We start from the raw sequence: 23,041 nt of genomic DNA on the forward strand, positions 1-23,041 counted from the left end.
TCGAGTCACTTCCGGGAGCGGCAGAGCACATCCGGCGCTGCCCGCACTCCGGGATCCTCAGGGCAGAAGTTACGACTAGTAAGGGCGGAAGTGGCTTCTGCCCAGCGACGCGGTAGAGCCCTGTGTGGATGTGACGTCACAACGGAAGCGAAGGCGGGTTCCGTTAAGGGCAGAAGTTGAACCTTCAGAACTGCGGTCCCGGGCTTCCGGAAGGGACTTCTGGGGAAGTGGGAGGGTGGAAACCGACAGGTTTATGAATTATGCATCAGGTACGAGAGGAGGTAGGAATTCTTAAAACACTATGGGTCCGTTTCCCTTCCTTCAGCGTAGAATAGGCTGATATAGGAAGTTACCATTATTTTTTGTTACACTGTTAAGAATGTCTCCATGCTTTGAATATGCCGGAAAGGATAAGGATGTGTCACCTGTTTTCTTGAGGTCCCTACTTAGGCCCGAAGAGTAACTGGTAACCTCTCCCTGACCACATCACGTACTCTTGGCTTTGGGTTTCTATGTTCTTGTTGCCTTCGTCCACGTCTCTATCTCCTCACGCTGCTTTACTTTTAAATATTGTACTCGCCACCACCTGATATTATATTGTTTGCTGTCCACCTCTTCCCGTTGGAATATCCGAGTCCGTGAGGGCAAGGGCTTGTGAATTGTTCACCGCTGTATCCTCAGAGTCTGGCATTTAGTGAGTGGTCAGTAAACGTTTGTCGTCGCATAAATGAACACTTACTATGAATTCTTTAAGGAAGCCTTGCCGGATTGCTTGAACGTATAAATGGTTCCCTTTCTCTGAATTTCCACAGCATTTAGTCTTGTACCTTTTGTTACTCTTTTAACTATTTCGTATATAGGACTCTTCAGCAAGCTTGTCAGCTCCTCAGGAAAGAAACGGTCTCCTACATGGTATCCTTCCCACTGCTTTGCTGAGAACATAGTAGATGCTGAAGAAATATATGCTATTTGAGTAAATGAATGCTGCCTCCAGCCTGCACCCTGATCTGACCAGAATCCCCCTGGGCTGAGCTCTATTTTGACTGCAGCAGTTGAAGTCCCTCCTATTGACAGCAATAGTTCCTTGCTTAGAAAGCAAAATAACCCTAATAGAAACAGTTGTAATGTCCACCTTACAGATAATGAAAATAAGATTGTGAAGATTTAAGTGATTTTTTTTTCAAAGTCACAGCAAGGAAGTTAGCAAAGGACACCTAAAAATATTAAGTTAAATGTTTAAATAGAAGATATGTTTCTTTGGTTTGTAATTGTAGTTTGTATCCTTTTGGAAGTGTCTACTCTCTTGATCACATTTTTGGGCACTCATTCTATGTTAAACTGAGTAGCAACAGTTGGCAGGATAAGATCTTAAGGGCTCAGCTGTGACCAGACCTAGTTGCTACATGGGTTAGAAATTGCTGATTCCAGAAACGTCGACTTTGAAGGCTGAGATAGAGAAGTGGGAGCAAAATAATGGTGATCACTCTCAGTCCCAGTTCTCCTCTTCTTCTTTTCCTGTTTACATTAACCGGTGCTCCCTGAGCCTCAGTGTCTCCAACTGTCATCCCTTGCTCCTGCCCTTGCTGTAAGAAGCAAGTTTTAAGTGCTTTGAACTCCTTAGAGAAGAGCTTTAGAGATAAATGTGGGGCGTAGGGGGAGGAGGGCTGTTAATTTTAGCCTGGGGTTTTCCAGCTGGCACGCTGTTTCCATCTTGAATCACTTCCACACCCTGAGCTCTGCCTGGGAGATCCCTCCTCCTGGGGGCTTCCCCATTTCCTGGTTTGGTCTGAGCCATAATGGTAGGCATTCCAGAAAAATGCTTAAGAGAAGCCTGGCTGAGTCATTTGATGCACAGCTCAGGAGGCAAAAAAAAAAAAAAAAAAAGCATAGTGATGAGAGGCACTGGTCCCAGTGGTGCTTGTGAGGTGTGGCCTCCAAGAACCAAAAGGGTAGTATGGCCATTGTTTGAGTTCTATAACTAAGCAATGACTCTGCCTCTACCACTTACAGCCTGCAAGGACCTCCAAAGGCCCCATAGTCTGTTTCAACTTTATGAGTGATAAAGGTTAAGATCTGTCCCCATGGCTGCCCAACGCTTCATAGTCATCACTACAATGTGATTTGGTTTGAGATATTTCCTTCAGAACAATTGGAAAGACTAGGACATCTCCTTTCTCCTCTGTCTTTCCCTGCCTTCTGACTTTACATGGGGAAGGAGGATATTTAGGGAGAAGGAACAGGTGAGGATTTCCCAGTGTCTTGCTGGTGTATTTTAATTTATTTAAATTTAGAGAAACAGCAGGCTAATCAGGCAATAATTAATTCCCTCTTCATTAGGGGCCTTCATGCGTGCCTTTTGCATATGGATGAGCCTCAGGGTCACACTGTCCCTCTGAAGAGGTACAGTTGCAGAGAGTGAGAGAGCCCTGGTGTGCTCTCCAGGCACTTGAGCTCCTCCCCCTTCTAAGCCAGTGCTCCTCTTCTCCCCCACCCTCACCTGACAAGGACTAGATTCCTGGGGGGAATCCACCTCGGATCCCTCCCTCACTGCCCCCCCCCCCCTGTCCTCAGCACCTCTTCCTGCACCCTCGTGTTCCATCCAGCCCTCTCCCTTCCCCCAGCTCCTGCTGGGATCTCTTCAGGTCCCACTAGGTTGACTGTGAGCCCTCCTCAGCAGCTTGTTGGCTTTGCACCTCTGCTTTTAGTTGGTTCATCACTCCTTGGCCCCGCTCTGCCTTTTTCCTCTGTAGCAGTCTGTTTTTCTTAGGGAGTCTGATCCTCTGACTACACATACTGCTCTGGTCCTGAGAAATAGGCTTCCTCCTCCCCACTCACCATTGTGTACAATATGGATTCAGCCACACTTCCTCAAGTACACAATAAAGCTCCCCAACACCTAAAACACACACCTACCAACACCCATACCGTCCTAATTGAAGCTGCAAAGATAAACACATGGAGGTGGTCAGAGTCCAGGGCAGCCCAACTCTGGCACATTACAGTCTCCTCTCCACCCTGGAGCTCCCCATTTCTAGGGAGCAAGTGGGGCACAGATGGGGGCGGGGGAGAAATGGGACCTGGGTGGTTACCATGGCAACAGAGCCTAGCAACAGCTGAGAGGCTGATGTGTGGGCTTTCGCAGGGCTGTCACTAGAGCCAAACCTAGAATGGGGGCTCAGAGGTGACTTGATCCCAGCTGGGCAGCCTGTGTTCCCTCCCCCAAATATACCCCTTGATTCCACTCCCACACCCTAGCAGTGTCTCTCTTTCTCAAGAGAGAGCAGAGTGGGGAAAGCTAGTGAGAGTTAACCACAGGGGTTCCGGTACTGCACATCTTTTGGGGGGGCAGCTGTGGATGCAGGCAAGTTAGGGAGCAAGGCTCAGATAAACCAGGCAGAGCAGCCTCCTCCCTGTGGCCCCTCCCATCTCCTCCCCATTGCTCCATTTTTTTCCTTCTCCTTTCACCCTTCACCCTCCATCTGTCTTATCAGCTCTCTCCTCCTTGTCTTGCTTGCTCCGTTGCCTGTCCCTGTACATAATTTTCCCTTTCCTCTGCCTTCTTTCTCATGGTCTCTCTTAACCTTCACCGGCAAGTTACAGGCAAGCCACTCTTCTAGTTTCTCCTCCTGTTCTGGCTGCTCCCTTCAGCTTCTCCTTCCATTCTATCCCAGGTCAAAGCCCCGGAATCCTAACTCCAGGTTAAAGCAGGCCAGGTCACACTGGGGCTTAAGAGGTTTCCCCCCCAGCCCACCCACCCACCACCCTTCTTTTCCTCCCTTCTGGCTTCCTGTTCCTCCTCTCCCTCTCCCCTCTCCAGGGTTCATAAGCAGAACCAGGGGACTCAGGTATCTTGCAAAGGCTTTATTTGAAAATTTTGAAACTTACATCCCACAAGAATTCAAGATTATCACCACAAGAAGAAAGAGATAATACAAAAATATATATCACAGCATAGGAGCCAGGTAAGAGAGGAAGAAGGGAGGAAGGTGGGAAAATGGTGAGAATTAGGAACAAATGTGAGGGGAGGGCGGGGGGTGGGGACAGGTAAAAGGAAGGAGAGTGGAAGAACCATGGAGGGAGGGGAGAAGGAGGGTGAGGGAGCCCAGGAAGGGGAGGGAGAGATTGGGAGGCAGAGCTCCCAATGGCCTTGAACCAGCTGGCCCCAGTCCCTGGCAGCCTAGGTGGAGTTAGGGAGGCCCTTAGGGAAGCTGGAAAGTGGAGGACTGGCTCAGGGGCTCTGAATTCCAGAGAGTGACCCACACACAGACAGCCAGGACAAACAAGACGAGAGGGACTTAGGAGGAAGGGAAGGGCAAATGGGAGCCCCTTTCTCATGTAGTGCAGCAGGTGACTCCCCAAAAACCCATCTCCCAGACAACAATATAGCAGTGGAGTGGGGGAGGAGTTTGGGGCCTCACTACCCCCATTCCCATGGGGGAGCCCTCAGGGTAATGAGCACGCCCTTGGAGTGGGATGGGGAAGATGATGAAACACAACATGGCTTGGGATGGGATCATGACAGGTGGGGGCATGAGAAGCCCCCAGCTCACCTCCCACCCACCTCTAGGGCAGCATGCAGGGGCCACAGAAACCGGGTCAGTGGGTGTGCATGAGGGAGAGTGTGAGCACAACATACAACACCACAACATGGGGCCAGAAAGTGCATGTGAGACATAACAGGAAAGTCACCCGCTGACCACTGAGTGACTGAACTGAGCATGGAATGTGGGAAGAAGAGAAAGTGAAAGTGTGAAACAGAGAAGGTGAGGGATGGGGAGGGGGGGTGTGGGTGGAGAGAGGGTGCAGAAGACTGGCTGTACAAGAGCACAAGTGTGTGCAATGGCCCGGGAGGGTGGAGGTGAGTGTGCAAGGCTTTCATGTGAGTGTGCAAGGGTGGGGATGGGGGACCAGAAGCCACAAATATGTGAGGCCCCCACCTGAAGGAGGGTGAGCAGGTAAGATCACCTATGGGGCCAGTGAGTGTTCCAGGGTGGTGTGCAAGGGCAGGAGCCAGGAGCGCCTGTGGCCCCAGCTCCCACAGCTGCCCCACCCTCAGTGGGATGGGGGCTGTGCTGGCCCCTTGGCCTCCTGCTTGGCGGCACCCCAACATTGGGGGGCGTCACAGATTCACCAGGGGAATCCTGAGAGGAAGAGGGAAAGGGCACAGTCAGGAACCACAGGGTAGGCCAGAATTGAAAAGGAAGTCCGAGGCAAAGAAAGGGACTCAAGGAGAAGAGGGCAGAGCTGAGTTAAATGGCAGCGCGAGAACAGGACATAGATCCACAGAGAGGGGGAGAAGGAAGGGTCCCCCAGAGAGGAGCTGGTCCAGTCCTAGGAAGGGCCAGGAGCTGTGGCGGGTAGGTCTGTCTCCTCCCCACCCACCCAGGAGGAAGCACCCCCAACCAACGCTCCGGCCCTCCCGGCCCTCCCAGCCCTTTGCCCTTGCCCTCACCGGTTCAACTGGAAGGCTGGAGCCCCCTTGGGCTGGGGCATCCCAGGCCGGGGTCCCCCTCGGGGCTCCTCATGGTCAGGGGTAGGGGAAGGCGAATCCCCGAAGGCCCCCAGCACAGTGACCCCCGCTGGGGACAGGTCTGTCAGTGGCTGCTGGCTCTCCTCCTGCCTTAGGGCACCTTGCTGCCCAGAGGGCCTGCGTCGTTTCTGGCTTCGGTCCCAACTGGTGCACCAGAAAGAAAGAGGTTCTCTCATACACTTAAGAAGCCCCCATCCTGGGCCTGCAGTGCTGGCCACCCCCACCCTCCCTCAGACACCCCGACATCCTACAGCAGAAAAACTGGCCTCTTAACAGTTCCCTACATCAAATCTCTGGAGATCAAGTGTCCATAAAGCTACTTTCCCTACCTGCCCCCCCCCCGGGGGGGGTGGGGACTCAGGGATGTAAACCTTCCAGACCTGGTCCAGGTCCACAGAATCAGTACCTCCTCCCCACCAACACAGAGTCCCCCAGAATTGCTCCCTCCCCCATGCGTACCCAGAAGAGCCATTTCTCTCTTCAGCAGGCGCCTGGCAAGTTTAGTTCTAGTTCAAAATCAGCTAATGACCTGGACACCTGAGTCTAATGATTCTCTCAGTAAAGTGTGAAGGACTGAGCGACCCATTATTAAATGCATGCAAAGAGCTCTGGACTTTCTCCCTTCCCCCCCAGGCAGCCCCAGGAAGGAGCTGTGCAGAACAGGTCAGTTTTCTCTGTCTTGGAGGAAATGCCCACCAAGGCATCCCTTGCTAGCCCCCAGTGAACTTAAGTCACCTGCCTCCCATTATCCTTGTATTTCCCTGGGAAAAGTAATTTGCCCTGATTTCTGTCTCCCCAACCCCAAATCCTTACCACTTTTTCCCAAGGTCTTCCTTGCCGTAGCCCACCACTTCCTATCCCACATCCAGCGAAAACACTGCCCTTGCTCCTGCCCTCCTTCTAGCCAAACATTGCTAAACATCTGGTCCCCATCTGCCAGCACCCTCCTCCTTGCAGCTTACCAGAACTTGAAGATGATGCCAGTGGCCACGAGAACAATAATGATGGAGATGGTAATTGTGACATAGAGCTGGGGGTCCACACCTGATTGGGGTGGGGATAAAGTTTTAGGGAGGCCTGAAGTGGTAGGGGCCAAGAGGGGGTGGGCGTGGGATTAGGCTTCAGGTTCAGTTAAACTTAGAGAGTGTCGCCATTTGAATCCACATTGTCCAATTCTTTCTGCTTTCCTGGACTCCCCCCCCGCCCCCGCCACCTTTATTCTTATCATCCGCTTTCCCTGGAGTTCTCAGTTCCTTTCCTCCATGTTCCCAAATCTGTATGCATGTGACGAGGAGGAGGCTGCAAGGTCAGAGAGAACCCCTCTCTCTGCACAGAAACTAAGGAGTAGGAATGTCCATCTGTGCCCTAGCCCCACCCCCAAACTACTGGCCCTATCTTGGCATTCCCTGAGCTGAGATGTCACCCTGAAGGCCCTTGTCCTCCACAGTGTTCTTCTGCATGGAATACTCCCACTTCATTTTCAAGGTCCAGCTCCAATGTCAATTCTTGGAAGGTGTCCTGATCCCCAGGCAAAAGTAATCTCTCCCTTCCCTCTTTTCCTAAAAACATGCTGTGTATGCTTCTATTAGAGCACTTATTACATTGACTCATCCCTGAGTGTTTACACATCTGTCTTCTCCAGTGGACCTGAGCTCCTCCAGGGCTCAGATGGCAGTTCATCTCTGCCTCCTGTGCCGGCACAGTGCCTGACACGTTTGTGGGAAGAACTAACAGACAAGGACTCTGTCGCCGCCTTTAGAGCTTTCAACCAGCCTCCCCACCCCTCATTCCCCTACCAGCCTCCCCCACTCCTACTCACCTTCCCCACGGCCCCCAAAAAGGAACGGCCGCAGGGTGGCAGGTGCTTCTCCAAGGATGAGCCCATCTCCATCACCCCGCATGGAGTCTGAGTTGGGGTGTGGGGTGGCCAGCCCATGGGGGGCTGCAAAACCATAGTCCAGAGGCAGAAATCCAGGGTTGGCAGAGTTGGGGTCCCCCCCGTCCTCTCGAGACACTGTAGGGCCCCATACAATAGCCCAGGGGTACTGCGATGAGGGTGGCCCCTCCTCAAAGCCTGACGGGGTGGCAGGGGGCGCAGTGCCTGGCAGGACTTGACGACGAGATCTTGGGACCCGAGGGGATCGGCTTGGTGGGGGTGCCCGCTCCCACACGCACACATGGCGTGGGGCAGAGGGGCCTCCCCGGGCACAGGGGGGCCGGGCTGGGGCTGGTGGGGTTCGAGGGGAGGAGGAGGAACCTTGAGCAGGTGGTGGGAGGGGCAGCAACAGCAGTGGCCAGAGAGGGAGGAGGTGGGACAGCAGCAGTGCAGGCCTGCAAGAAGGGAGAGAAAGCGGGTGAGACTCAAGGCTGTCTTGGGCTTATGTGTGGGGAGCACAGGCTCCTACCAGAGATCCCAGGCTGCCTCCCTCCAGCTTTCTCTGGAAAAGCAGGTGAGCCTTGGAAAGACTGGCCTCATTTCCTACCTTCCTAGGGTCTAGCCCTTGGGATCGAAGGCCCTGGGTGGACCTAGGAGGGAAGGGGCCCAGACTCCAGGAGAAGTGGCCCCAAGCCTCCCTCTGCTGTACCAAACTTACCACATCTTGGACTTCATGTCCGAGCTCTTCCTCAGCTGTGACCCAGATTTTCAGCCTTTACTGGGGGAGAAAGGGAGGGTCGTCACATCTCAACCCTGTCCTGAGTGCTTCCCCAGCTCATTCAGCCACCAGTCCTATCCCCATTTGCCCTCTCAGGCTGCCAGCTGCCGCTTAGCATCCTTGGGGGGGGGGGGGGGGGGGGGGGGGGGGGGGGGGGGGGAGAAGGGGGAGGGGACTCAAAGAGTGGTTCCTGTCTAGCCCCCAGCCCCTTATCTACTACTGCCCAGAAATCCCGCAACTTCCTCACCTCAGGGTCTACTCTCTCTTCTCTGGCTTCCTTCCTTCTCACTTCCTCTGCCCACAGCTCCAAGCTCTTGTTGGAGCTTAATTTAGAGCCAAGAACCTTGTGATTCCTTGAGCACCTACCACTAGGGAGGGAGTCTGAGAGTGGGGGAGGGAAGAGGAAGTCAATCTGAGCGAGTGTGTGAATGTGTGCGTGGTGTGCCCAAGGGGAGCCTCCCAGCTTGCCCCCCGGGCTAGGGGTCCCAAGCATTTCTCTTATGCTGGGCCCGGGAATCTGCATCTTCTGGGGAAGGAGAATAGGGGATGGAAGACTAGAAAGAAAGAAAGACAGAGGTGGGTGGGGAAAAAACTACAGAGTATAATTTTTGCTTAATGTTAAATCATCCAAATGCATAGGTGCTCTCTGAAGGGAGGTGGAGCTGAGGAGAGGCCACCCCCTCAAATGTAACTCTCCTGGGTGAAGAGTCCAGGGAGAATCTGGATGGCTGGTTTTGAGAGAGGAAGGACATGTTTTCGGAGCTGAGGGTGGTGGATCTGGGGGGCCAGGCTCCCCAGAGTGGATGAGGATATGACACCCGGGGTCCTCTGGATTCTGCACATTAAGTACTCCCAGAGAATAAGAGGGGAATATGATGGGGAATTCTGGGGAAGGGAAAGGGGAGCGGCCGGGGGTGGGGGGAGAGGTGAAGGGGTAAGGTGCTGAGAGAGGGAGGGGTGGTTAAGAGTGAGGAGAGGAGAAAGGTGAAGAGGAAGCCGGCACAGCGCACAGGGGGAGGGAGAGTAGTCAGTCCCGAAAGAGAACGGACTGGGAAGGAGGTGGGCACAGAAGACGGGAAGCTTGGAGGATGCTAAAGGAAGAACAATATAAGAATACAGGTGAGAGAGGGAAACCGGGAGGGTGAAGGGGTCGCAGGATCAGGGGAAGAAGAGGGAAGGGCAGGACAGGGAAGGAAAGGTCCAGGCAGAATGGGAAGTGTAAAGAGTGGAAGGGGAAGAGAGAAAAGGGGTGGAGAAGACCAGGCACGGGGAGAAAAGAAATGGAAAAAGGAGAGAACATAATACCGAGGACAGAATGAGAAGAGGAAGGGATGGGGGACAAAACACGGAGCAGCAAAGATGGAGGAGTTGGAAATTGTTTCTTCAAATGTAAAGGGATATGGAGCTATGGAAAGAGATAGCCTTCAGCCTGATGTGCTGAAGGGAGAGAGGGACGGGAAGGGAAGGAAGCAGGAGGGAGGGAAGGAGGGAGGAAGGAGGTTAGAGCGAACCAGTGAAGCGAAGAAGGGCTGAAGGGGACATCTGTGGCCAGCTGACTCCAGGACTCACTTGCCTCTCTGCCTTGTGCATCCCCCCCACCCAAAACCAACGTCAACTCCAATCCCCGAGCCCCGCACCCTCTTTAGCCCACCCCCTCCAGGAAGCCCGCAGTCCCTAGCTTGGCGCGCCACCCCCACCCTCTCCTCGATTCTCACCGACCTGTTGTGCGCAGGAGACGAGCTGGGGGTGGGGCGGGAGCCTTGGGGTGGGGGAACTGGGCCCCATCCCCAGGGCTGCCCCGGGCCCACCCCTCCCACGGGCCCGCGCTCCCCGGACAGGCTGGAAAGCGGCGAGAGTGGGGGGAAGGCGAGGACCGGGAGGTCAGCGAACGGACTCCGAGGGAGGGAGCGCCGAGCGCAGGGAACCCGAGGCAGGAGGATGCACAGAGCCGAGGGCTGAGCCGGAGGCGGGATGGAGGCAGCCGCGGGGACGCTGACCGCTGCGCCAGGAGGGCAGGATGGAGTCGGGACCAGCGGAGGGATGGAGAGCTCGGAGGGGAAGGCGCGCCTAGGGGTTGGCTGCTCGAGCCCGGGCGAAGGACCGCGCCGGCAGGGGCGGGGGGCGGAGGGCGCCGAGTGGGGAAGGGCAGGGCCAGGCTCCCGCGGGCGGGGGCGTGGGGGGGGGGGTCCCTCTCGCTCACCTGCATGCCTGGCGCGGCGGCGCGACAGCTGCGGGCGCTCGGGGCTGCGCGGGGCTGGGGGGTCGAGAGGGCTTGTGGGGCACGGGGCATGGTCGGGGGGTTTGGCCGCAGCCGGGGCGCTGGAGAGGGTTGGGGGGGTGGGGTGGGCGCCCGGGGCGCGGGGCGGCGGCGGCGGCGGCGGCGGCGGCGGCGGCGGCGGCGGCGGCGGCGGGAGATGCTCGGCTCGGCTCGGCTCGGCTCGGGCTGCGCTCGGCTCGGCTGGGCTCGGCGCGGCAGCTCCGAGAGCACGGTCTCCGCCTCTCCCCCTCCCGCGGTGGGCCCCGCACCGTTTAACCCTCCTGCTGCCGTGCCGCAGGAGTGCACCCAGCTGGGTCCCAGGTGGAGGGTTGGAGAGGGCAGCGGAGGATGACCGCCAGTCTGATCCCCCGGGTTATGGTGGCGGGCTTCTCCACCCCTTTCACCCAACTCCGTGGACATCCATGTTCATCCCCGTCGGCGTCTGAGATTCTGAGTCACCTAAGGCTCTGCGTCCCTAACCGCGTCTCGGTCCCTGGTGGAGATGGCAGAGCTCTGGGGATCAAGGTGGGGCTGAGGGTGGTGGTGAAGACCTCGAACCATCCTTGGATTATCCCAAGGCTTGATCCCCCATTCCACTCCGGGCCTGTTTACAATGCATTCTCTCCGAGGCAACGCGAATGCTATTTAAAATAAGTAGATCGAGTTGCATTACTCAGCTTTTTTAGCACTCAGATTATCCAGATTCCTTATTGTGACTTACAAGGCCCTATATGACCTGTCCACTAGTTTGCTTTCTGATTTCCTCTCCTAACTCTCCTTATGCCCTAGCCACGTTGGACCTGATCTATGTTCCTAGAACTAGAGGATCTTAACCTGCCACTGGGCCTTGGCACTTATGTTCCCTTTGCCTGGAATGTTTTCCCCTGGCTTTTCACAATGACTCACTCTTTTCATTAAAATTTCACTGAGATCCAATGTCACCTCCTCTGAGAGGCCTTCCCTAGCCTCTCTATCAAAAGTAGCTTCCCCTCTGACTCTATCCTACCCCATCCCGCTCTACCATGTTTCATTCTGATTGTACTCCTAGGATGCCACACTCTCCTACTTTCCTTCCAACCTCACTGGCTTTCCCTTCCCCAGTCTTCTGCTCGACCTCTAAATGTTAGTGCTTGCTAGGGCTCAGTCCTTGGCTCTCTTCTCTTTCCACATTCTCTGTCCAGTGATGTCATCCAGTCCCAGGCCTTAAATACTATGTAAATGTCAGCGAGTCCTAAATTTATATCCAAAGCTCCAGACTCATTTACCCAACAGCCTGCTTGACATCTCCACTTGGACGTCTAATAGCCATGTGAAACTAATGTGGCTAAAATAAATGTCTTGAAGTCTTCCCCCGCCAATCCATTGCTCTCCGTGTGGCCCATGCTGGGACATGACAACTACTTGTTCAGGCTGAAAACCTAGGAAACATCTTTCCCCACCTTTCCCTTTTCTCACTGATTCTTGCCCTGTATCTAATTCACCTGCAAGTTCTGCAAGGTGAGCTCTGCATACAAAATATATCCTGAATCCCTCCACTTCTCTCCTTCTATGTTACTTCCGTCCTGGTTCAAGCCATCGTCGCTCATCTGGAAGAGGGCAATAGCTTCTTAGCTGGCCCCTTGCCTCTGCCCTTGCCCTTTACAAACTAGTCCTCACAATATCTAGTAATATTTTTATAATCTAAATCATATCATGCTCTTTCCTGCTTAAAATATTTGAGTGGCTTTTCACTGTACTTGGAATAAATCTGAACTCATTGTTAGGAGAGGCCCTCTAACCTGTACTACTCCTCCGTGTTCAAACAATGCTCCTGCCAGATCAGATTTCTTGATGTTTTAGAACATCTGAAATCATTTCCTCAGCACCCCAGCACTTTTGACTCTCTCTTCCTGAAAACCTTTGCCCACCCCTCATGCTCTTCACCTGGTTGGCTCCCTCTTGTTATTCAGGCACTTTATTTCATCAATATGATTTTTTTCCTTTTGTAAAAAATTTTATTTTAGAGAGAGAGAGTGTGCACACAATCAGGGGGTAGGGCAGAGGGAGAGAGAGAGAAAGACAATCCCGAGCAGGCTCTTTGCTTAGCACAGAGCCCAATGTGGGGTTTGATCCCATGACCCTGGGATCATGATCTGAGCCAAAATCAAGAGTTGGTCGCTTAACCAACTGAGCCACCGAGGCACCCCTATTTCATCAATATGTTTCCAACTCATCACTCTCTGAAATGATCTTATATTTGTTTACTGTTCATTGCCTCCCCCCACCCCTGCCAGCCATACACTAGAGAACAAAGATCTCATTTGGCTAGTTCACCCTGTATCCTACCTCAGAGTCTGGCACATAGTAGATGTTCAATATTTATTGCTTAGTAAATTTTACCTGGGACCCCTGCCCACTCTGAATTCTTCATTCTCTTGTCTGCTCTTTTCTTGCCTTTCCTCTCTGTCTGCCTGCCATCCCTGGTCTCTGCCCTCTGCTGAGTGCTTTAGGTTGAGTCTCTGCTCACACCCACACTCCTCCAGATTCTTGCCCTCCATCGTCTGCATTATTACTGTCATTAGCCTGGCACTCCCGCCTCCCGGAAGGAAGCCTGCTGTTCTGACCAGCATCTGCAGCGGTTGCCCTCCTGTTTGTCTGTCCCTGACAGCCCTTCATTCCGAGGTCAGAAACAGCAGTGAGTGAGCCACCCTCCTAGTGTTTCCCTGTGGTCAGGGAAAAACAGTACACAGTGAATGTGAACCAGACTATGTGAGGCAGGGTGTGCAAATCATCCCATATCCTGGGCCCCACTGAGCCCCATAGCCTGAGGATATGCTGTTAGAGGACTCATTAAATGATGGGTGTGGGTGAAATTTATCAAGTCAGTATTCACTACTGTGTAAGTGCTTTTCACACCGAGGACTTTGGATCATTATCAATTATTTCTAGTATTCTTTTTTTTTTTTTTTTTTAATTTTTTTTCAACGTTTTTTATTTATTTTTGGGACAGAGAGAGACAGAGCATGAACGGGGGAGGGGCAGAGAGAGAGGGAGACACAGAATCGGAAACAGGCTCCAGGCTCTGAGCCATCAGCCCAGAGCCCGACGCGGGGCTCGAACTCCCAGACCGCGAGATCGTGACCTGGCTGAAGTCAGACGCTTAACCGACTGCGCCACCCAGGCGCCCCATTTTTAAAGTTTATTTCTCTATTGAGAGAGAGAGAGAATGAGTGGGGAGGGGCAGAGAGAGAGGGAAAGAGAGAATCCTAAGTAGGCTCCACACTGTAAGAGGGGAGCCCATCAAAGGGCTCTATCTTATGAACTGTGAGATCATGACCTGAGCTAAAATCAAGAGTCCGATACTTAACTGATTGAGCCACCCCGGTGCCCCATATTTCTACTATTCTTGATTCTTGCCTTCTGTTGACGACTCTTTTTGGAACACCTACTACGTGCTGGGCACTGTGCTGCTGGCTGGAGACACAGTGGAGAGCAAGAACAAAGTCACCACTGTCTTCATGGAACTTAGAATCTAGTGAAGGAGACAATGAAATACAGAATGATAAATGTGTCTTCAGATGAGTTTGAGAACCTTCCCTCACTCCACAATCTATAAATTCTTTCCCGGTGTCTGCCTCTGCTGGTATCTTTATCATTATCTCTGTGCTCATTGGGGTTTCCCAGGATTTCTCAGGGTAAATTTCTGTCTGTTTCCTGTCCTCAAATGTCCAATGCCCTTCTGAACTCTTCCCACTCCAAGCTAATGATCTTGCTTGCTGTTTCTCTGAGAAAATAGAAGCAGACAGAAGAGAACTCTCCCTCACCCCCACCCCTGCCTCCACATCCTAGCCCACGTCTCCTGCTGGGTGAAGGGAGGTCTCAGGGCTCTCAACCACCCAAAATCTTCACTCCAGTGGCTCTCCTTCCTCTCCTTGGCATCACTGTCCTTTCTACTTGATTATCCCAGCAGCATGTGAGCGTATTGTAATTTATTACAGCTGAAAACAAGCCCTCCTTAGCTCCACCTTCCCCTTCCGTGTCTGCCCTTCTCTGTTTCCCTTTATAGCAAAGCATCTCAGAAGATGGTCTCTATTCACCATCTCTTCTCCTCCCAGTCCTTCTCTTTCTATTTTACCAACTTAAATTCAACTATTTAATTTTTGCAACTCATTATTTTGAGTGGGTAATACACTCACATGTGCAAGAAAAGTTTTCAATATATAAAATATTGTATAGTGAGAGTTCTCATTCTTTCCCCCACCCACCATCTTTCCAGTTCCCATCCCTGCCTTCAGTGTGACTAATTTCTATGCTTTCTTTCAGTTTCTGCATGCACAAGCAAATAGTAATATAAATTCTTATTCCCCTGTGTGTTTTACATAAAAATCGGCATACTGTGTATACTATTCTACATCTTTTTTTTTTTAAGTTCATTTATTTATTTTGTGAGGCAGGGGGATAGAAAGAGAGAGAGTGCTGGGGAGAGGCAGAGAGAAGGAGAGAGAGATAATCCCAAGCAGGCTCCACACTGTGAGTACAGAGCCCAACTCAGGGCTTGAACCCATGAACCATGAGATCATGACATGAGCCGAAATCAAGAGTTGGATGCTTAACCAAATGAGCCACCCAGGCGCCCCTACACCTTTTCTTTTTGACTCTTACTCATTTGTAGGAGTTCTTTATCTATTATGGCTACAAATCTTTTGTCAGCTTTATATATTGCAAATCTCTTCTCTTTTGTGAGATATTTGTGACCTGTCCTTTACTTTTCTCATGATGTATCTTGATTATCAGAAGTTCTTCATTTTAATATAGGCATATTCATCAACCTTTAATTTATGATTATGCTTTTTGTATCTTACATAAAAAAAGTCACCCTACCCTCCTGGTCAGAAAAATATTTTCTTACATATTCTTCAAAAGATTTTAAACTTTTGCTCTTTATACTTAAGTCCTAAGTCTACCTAGAATTGATTTTCTGTGATGGATTTTTATGACAATCTATTTTGCATTTTTTGATATGGAAAATCAATTATCCCAATTTTATTTACTAAATAGTCCCTCCCTTCTGCCTGATCTGCTTTGGTAACTCTGTTATGTATCAAAGTTCTATATCTACTTGGATCTGTTTCTGGACACTATTCTGTTTCATTAGTCAACTTTTTTTTTTCAATGTTTATTTATTTTTGAGAGAGAGAGAGACAGAGCATGAATGGGGGAGGGTCAGAGAGAGAGGGAGACATAGAATCTGAAACAGGCTCCAGGCTCTGAGCGGTCAGCACAGAGCCCAACGCGGGGCTCGAACTCACGGACTGTGAGATCATGACCTGAGCCGAAGTCAGACGCTTAACCGACTGAGCCACCCAGGCGCCCCATTAGTCAACTTTTTAAAACCTGCACCAATAGCACACTGTCCTATAGCTTTAAAATAAACCTAGATATCTCCTAGAGCAAATGCCACCTTGCCAATACACTCTTTTGGGGGAATATTTTGCCATTTCTTGGCCATTGCTGTATTTGAGAATCAACTTGTCAAGTTCCACAGGATTTTTATTGGAATTGCACTGAATCCAAAGTCCAATTTGAGTCTGACATCTTTTGGATATTGAAATTTCCTATCATGCATTTGGGATATCTTTTCCTTTATTTAGGTCCTTAATGTCTTTCAATGATGTTGTGTCATTTTCTGCATACAGATTATGCACATCTTTGGTTTTATTTATTCCTAGGCACTTCATTGCTTTTGTGTTATGGTAAATGGTATCTTTAAGATGACATTTCAAATTGGTTTTTGATGGTAAATAGAAATGCAATTGATTTTCAATATTGGTTTTAGAGCCAACCACTTTGATAAGCTCTCTCTGCTGTATAATTTTTCTATAGACTTTTTAAATTTTCTACAAAGACAATCATGTCATCTGCAAATGACGGCAGTTTGCTTTTTCCTTTCTGATACTATGCCTATAATTTCCTTTTCTTGTGCTGGCCAGGATCTTTAGTACAATGTTGAATACAAGCAGTGATAGCTGGCATCTTCCTTTTGTTCCCGGTTTTAAAAGAAATGCTTCCAATGTTTTCCCAGTAAGAAGAGTGTTTTCTGTGTGTTTTTTAAAAATAACTTTTATCAAGTTAAGGAAAAATCCCTTTTATTCCTAGTTTGCTAAGAGTTTTGTCATGTATGGGTGTTGAATTAAATGCTCCTTAAAGCTCATTTTTATTGTGAAATGTGACACACGTAAAGACAAATGCAACAAAAATAAATATAAAATATATCGAGTACTTACAAAGGGAAAACTTACAGAGGAAATACTCCCGTGACTACCATCCAGGCTAACTAAAAAACCTTACCAGTGTTCAAAAAGGACTTGTGTGTTCCTGCTTGCTCATACATCATTCCCTCCTCGCCATAGGTAAGCAGTATTCTGACTTTTACGCCAATTACTTCCTTGCTTTTCCTCATATGTGTGTACATTCCTTAACTATATAGTTTCTTTTGTCTGCTTTTGAAGATATATGTATAAAACTGGATGTATTTGTTATGTATGTAGAAGTGGAATTAATGCATCATAGGGCATCTTCCACTTTATTAAATAATGCTAACCAGTTTTCCACAGTGGTTTAACCACTTGTACTCTCATTAACTATATATGAGAATTGCTTTTACTCTGGATTCTTGTCAACATTTGATTTTTTCAGACTTTAATTTTAGCTATTTTTGTTCATACAGTGATATTTCATTATGGCTTTAATTTGCATTGCTTGGTTACTAATGAAGGGGAGCAACTTTTCATGTTTGTTGACCTTGTGGATTACCTCTTGCGAAGTTGTAGTTTAAATCTTTAGTTCACGCTTATAATTTCTGTTGTTAGGAGGTTTTTTCCTATTAATTTGTAAATTTCCTATTAACTTATATACATCCTGGATACATCCTTTGTTAGTCATATATGTTATAAATACTTCTTTCTGTTCTGTGACCTGTCTTTTGGTGAACAGATGTTCTTGATTTTTTTTAATCATAGGCTTAAACATTCTTTTTAAAATATTTTTTATTCTAGAGAGAAAAAAAGAGAGAGAGAGGATGAGCAGGGGAGAGGGGACAGAACGAGAGAGAGAATCCCAACCAGGCTCCACACTCAGTTCAGAACCCAGCCAGGGCTTGATCCCACAATGTTGGGATCATGACCAGAGCCAAAATTAAGAGTTGGATACCCAGCTGACTGGGCCAGCCAGGTGCTCCTGTTCTTGGTTTTAATGTAGTAAAATTGATCAATCTTTTTCTTCATAGCTAGTGTATTTGAGTCTTAAGAAATACTTCCCTACTCCAAATTCATGAATATATTCTATATTATCTTCTGCAAGTTATTTATTGATTGATTTATAGTTTACTTATTTATTGATGGGGAAGGATAGAGAGAGGGGGAGAGAGAATCCCAAGAGGGTTCTGCACTGTCAGTGTGGAGCCTGACACGGGGTTCAATCTCACAAACTGTGATATCAAGACCTCAGCTGAAATCAAAAGTTGGATCCTTAACTAACTGAGCCACCCAGGCACCTCCATTCTTTTGAATTTTCTACATATGCTATCACGTTTTAATATTTTCTAAAAATGGCAACGGCTTTGCTTCTTTTTTATCTCATCCTTTATCCTTTTTTCCCTTGTCTTAGTGCTGTGGTTAGGATCCCCATTACAAGACTGAATAGAATTAGTGATACCACGGATTCCTTTATCAGATTAACAAGTTCTCTTTGAGTTTTCTAAAATACTTTTTTAAGTAGGCTTCACACCCAGCACAGAGCCCAGTGCTGGCCAAAGTCATGACCCTGAGATCAAGGCCTGAGTTGAGATCAAGAGTCAGATGTTTGTTGATACTACCCAAAGCAATCTACATATTCAATGCAATCCTCAAAATAACACCAACATTTTTCACAGAGCTAGAACAAACAATCCTAAAATTTGTACGGAATTAGAAAAGACCCCGAATAGCCAAAGCAATCCTGGAAAAGAAAACCAAAGCTGGAAGCATCACAATTCCGGACTTCAAGCTGTATTACAAAGCTATTATCATCAAGACTGTATGGTACTGGCACAAAAACAGACACTCAGATCAATGGAACAGAATAGAGAACCCAGAAATGGACCCAGAAACGTATAGCCAACTAATCTTTGGCAAAGCATGAAAGAATATCCAATGGAAAAAAAGACAGTCTCTTCAGCAAATGGTGTTGGGAAAACTAGACAGCAACATGCAGAAGAATGGACCTGGACCACTTTCTTACACCATACACAAAAATAAACTCAAAATAGATGAAAGACCTAAACACAAGACAGGACGCCATCAAAATCCTAGAGGAGAAAATAGGCAAAAACCTCTTTGACCTTGGCTGCAGCAACTTCTTACTTGATATGTCTCTGGGGGCAAAGGAAACAAAAGCAAAAATGAACTATTGGGACTTCATCAAGATAAAAAGCTTCTGCACAGTGAAGGAAGCAACCAGCAAACCTAAAAGGCAACCTATGGAATGGGAGGAGATATTTGTAAATGACATATCAGATAAAGGGTTAGTATCCAAAATCTATAAAGATCTTATCAAACTCAACACCTAAAAAACAAATAATCCAGTGAAGAAATGGGCAAAAGACATAAACAGACATTTTTCCAAAAAAGACATCCAGATGGCTAACAGACACTTAAAAAAATGCTCAACACCACCCATCATTGGGGAATACAAATCAAAACCACAGTGAGATACCACCTCACACCTGTCAGAATGGCTAAAATTAACAACTCAGGTAACAACAGATGTTGGCAAGGATGCAGAGAAAAAGAAACCCTTTTGCACTGCTGGTGGGAATGCAAACTGGTGCAGTCACTCTGGAAAATAGTCTGAAGATTCCTCAAAAAATTAAAAATAGAACTATGCTATGACCCGGTAATTGCACTACTAGATATTTATTGAAAGGATGCAGGAGTGCTGTTTCGAAGGGCACATGGACCCCAATGTTTATAGCAGCGCTAATGACAATAGCCAAAGTATGGAAAGAGCCCAAATGTCCATCAACTGATGAATGGATAAAGAAGTTGTGGTATATATATACCATGGAATATTACTCAGAGATAAAAAAAAAAAAAAAAAAGAATGAACCCTTGCCATTTGCAATAATGTGGATGGAACTAGAGTGAATTATGCTAAGCAAAATAAGTTAGAGGAAGACAATATCATATGATTTCACTCACATGTGGAATTTAAGATACAAAACAGATGAACGTAAGGGAAGGGAAGTAAAAATAATATAAAAACAGAGAAGGAGATAAACCATAAAAGACTCTTAAATACAGAGAACAAACTGAAGGTTGCTAGTGGTGGAGTTGGGTGGACTGATGGGATAAATGGTTGAGGGGCATTAAGGAGGACAATTGTTGGGATGAGCACTGGGTGTTATATGTAAGTGATGAATCACTAAATTCTACTCCTGAAATCATTATTATGTTATGTTATTATTATGATACATTATTATGTATCATTATGTTAACTAACTTGGATTAAAAAAAAAAAGTCTGATATTTAACTGACCGAGCCACCCAGGTGCCCCTCTAAAAAAATTTTTTTATAAAAAATGCATGTTGGGGCACCTGGGTGGCGCAGTCTGTTAAGCGTCTGACTTCAGCCAGGTCACGATCTCGCGGTCTGTGAGTTCGAGCCCCGCGTCGGGCTCTGGGCTGATGGCTCAGAGCCTGGAGCCTGTTTCCGATTCTGTGTCTCCCTCTCTCTCTGCCCCTCCCCCGTTCATGCTCTGTCTCTCTCTGTCCCAAAAATAAATAAACGTTGAAAAAAAATTTAAAAAAAATGCATGTTGATTTCATCACATGCTTTTTCTGTATTTATTGAGATGATTGTGTGATTTATTCCTTTAAGGTACTAATATGATGAATAGAATGAGTGTATTTTCTAATATTAAGCTACCCTTGAATTCTTGACATAAATTCAAGTTAGTCTTGGTGTATTATCTTTTAGCACATTGCTGGATTCAGTTTGCTAGTGTTTTATTGAAGATTTTTGTGTCTCTGTTAATAAATGAAATTGGCCTATATAATTTTCCTTTCTAATATTGCCCCTTTCTGGTTGGTTATGAAAGCAATTCTGGTCCCATATAATGAGTTGAGGAGAGTCCTTTCTTTTCCTATTTTCTGCAAAATTTATATAAGATTAATGTGATCTGCACTTTGGCAGTTTGGGGCTACTTGCCTGTATGATGTTGTTCTTAACTCTTTCTTTTTCTTTCACACCTCACATCTAATCTATTTGCAAATTCTCTTTATTCAAGCTTTAAATTAAATTCCAAATCCAACTACTTCTCACCTCCACTGCTACCACCCTCATCTAACCCACAGCCATCTCTCACTTGGGTAATTACTGTGGAGCCCAGACTGGACTCATTGTTTCTGTCCATGCAGCCATCATATTAAAAAAGAACATTTTTGAAAAGTGATCTCTACACCCAGTGTGGGGCTCAAGCTCATGACCCCGGGATCAAGAATCACACACTTCACTGACTGAGCCAGCCAGGTGCCCCACAGCCTTCCTATTTTAAATATATGGGTAAGAACCTGTTACTCATCTGCTCAAATCTTCCACTGGCTGCTCATCTCACTCAGAGTAAGCACCAAAGTCCTTACAATGGTCCACAAGGCCTGATAAGAGCTAGTCACCTTGTTCTCTCTCTGGCCTCATCCCCTAAGTCTCTCCCCTTGCTCACTCTGCTCTAACCACAGAGGCCCCCTTGATGTTCCTCAAACACATCAAGTATGTTCTCATCTCGAGCCTTTATATTTGTAGTTGGCTCTGCCTGGAATATCGTCCCCATAGAAATCCCCAGGACTTGCTCCTTTGTCTTCTTTTAACATCTCTGCTCCATTGTCACCTTATCAGAGAGGTCTTTTCTTACTACAATATATAAAATAGTGGGGCACCATCAACTCTTGATTTCGGCTCAGGTCATGATCTCATGGTCATGGGATCAAGCCCTTCGTCAGGCTCCACACTGAGTGTGGATCCTGCTTAAGATTCTGTCTCTCTCGGGTGCCTGGGTGGCTCAGTCGGTTAAGCGTCTGACTTCAGCTTAGGTCACCATCTCACAGTTTGTGGGTTCGAGCCCTGCATCGGGCTCTGTGCTGGCAGCTCACAGCCTGGAGCCTGCTTCAGATTCTGTGTCTCCCTCTCTCTCTGCCTTTCCCCCGCTCACACTCTGTCTCTCTCTCTCTCAAAAATAAATAAACAGGGGCGCCTGGGTGGCGCAGTCGGTTAAGCATCCGACTTCAGCCAGGTCACGATCTTGCGGTCCGTGAGTTCGAGCCCCGCGTCGGGCTCTGGGCTGATGGCTCAGAGCCTGGAGCCTGTTTCCGATTCTGTGTCTCCCTCTCTCTCTGCCCTTCCCCCGTTCATGCTCTGTCTCTCTGTCCCAAAAATAAATAAACGTTGAAAAAAAAAAAATTTAAAAAAAAATAAATAAATAAATAAACATAAAAAATTAAAAAAAAAAATTCTCTCTCTCTCTCCTTCTGCCCCCCCCCACTCACATGTGCACACTCTCTCTAAAATAAACTACAATTTAGGGGCGCCTGGGTGGCGCAGTCGGTTAAGCGTCCGACTTCAGCCAGGTCACGATCTCGCGGTCTGTGAGTTCGAGCCCCGCGTCAGGCTCTGGGCTGATGGCTCAGAGCCTGGAGCCTGTTTCAGATTCTGTGTCTCCCTCTCTCTCTGCCCCTCCCCCGTTCATGCTCTGTCTCTCTCTGTCTCAAAAATAAATAAACGTTAAAAAAAAAATTTAAAAAAAATAAAATAAAATAAAATAAACTACAATTTAAAAATAAATAAATAAAATACCAAATGTCTCCTACATTCTCCCTACCCCTCTCCTTGCTTTATTCTTCTTCATAATATTTATTACCTCCTGACCATTAATGTACATATGTATGCACTACCTGAGTCTCAACACAAGAATGTAAATACCAAGAATGTAAATACCAAGGTATTTTATCTATATGCCTAGTAGCTAGAACAATGCCTGGCTATAAGAGGTGCTCAATGTATAACCTTTTGAATCAACGATGAATATATTATTATGTGTCTGACTCCTTGGTGTCAGTCAGCTTCTCTAGCTTTATTTCAGTGCATTTTGTTTTTCATCCTTAACATTAAAAACAGAGCACAGCCCCTCCCCCCATTGACCTTGTACATAACTGTCAGTAACAAGTGAATGCATGGTTACTTTGTAGGCTTTGCTTAAATTTCATTAGCTCCCATTTTCTTGTTGGAGATCTTTATTTTTCTGCCCTTATCCTCTTTCCTCATCTCTATTCCTTTGTTTTCTTTTTTTTTTAAGATTTTTAAAAAATGTTTATTTATTTTTGAGACAGAGAGAGATCAGGAGAGGGGCAGAGAGAGAGGGAGACAGAGGATCCAGAGCAGGCTCCATCCTGACAGCAGAGAGCCCAATGCGGGGCTTGAACCCACAAACCACGAGCTCATGACCTGAGTCAAAGTCAGATACTTAACTGAGTCACCCAGGCGCCCAAGGACTACATCTCAGATTATCTCTGTCTCTCTCTTCCCTCCTTCCTT

At 48.0% G+C, this 23,041-nt stretch overlaps 1 protein-coding gene and 1 long non-coding RNA gene across 5 annotated transcripts; one reads left to right on the plus strand and one right to left on the minus strand.

The window, feature by feature from the left end:
- Window positions 1–31: 31 nt before the first annotated feature.
- LOC122472374 lies at window positions 32–3,990 on the plus strand. Its single transcript, XR_006294418.1, has 2 exons — window positions 32–281; window positions 3,818–3,990. It is a non-coding gene; the product is annotated as an uncharacterized LOC122472374 (long non-coding RNA).
- On the minus strand, window positions 3,847–10,501 carry LOC122472372 (PILR alpha associated neural protein). Of its 4 annotated transcripts, none has more exons than XM_043561845.1 (6): window positions 10,385–10,500; window positions 8,125–8,184; window positions 7,350–7,861; window positions 6,493–6,574; window positions 5,453–5,674; window positions 3,847–5,141 (listed from the first exon to the last, which is right to left on the minus strand). In XM_043561845.1, the coding sequence occupies exons 2-6, from the start codon at window positions 8,139–8,141 to the stop codon at window positions 5,120–5,122; spliced, it is 855 nt and encodes a 284-aa protein (XP_043417780.1). In that variant the 5' UTR covers window positions 8,142–8,184; window positions 10,385–10,500; the 3' UTR covers window positions 3,847–5,119. The 4 variants fall into 4 exon arrangements, with proteins under 4 accessions (XP_043417780.1, XP_043417781.1, XP_043417782.1 ...); XM_043561846.1 differs by lacking the exon at window positions 10,385–10,500 and adding an exon at window positions 9,904–10,316; XM_043561847.1 differs by lacking the exon at window positions 10,385–10,500 and adding an exon at window positions 8,432–8,592.
- Window positions 10,502–23,041: the final 12,540 nt, after the last annotated feature.

The sequence above is a fragment of the Prionailurus bengalensis genome, chromosome B4 (assembly GCF_016509475.1).
Source record: "Prionailurus bengalensis isolate Pbe53 chromosome B4, Fcat_Pben_1.1_paternal_pri, whole genome shotgun sequence".
In the NCBI taxonomy this organism is placed as follows: Eukaryota; Metazoa; Chordata; class Mammalia; order Carnivora; family Felidae; genus Prionailurus; species Prionailurus bengalensis.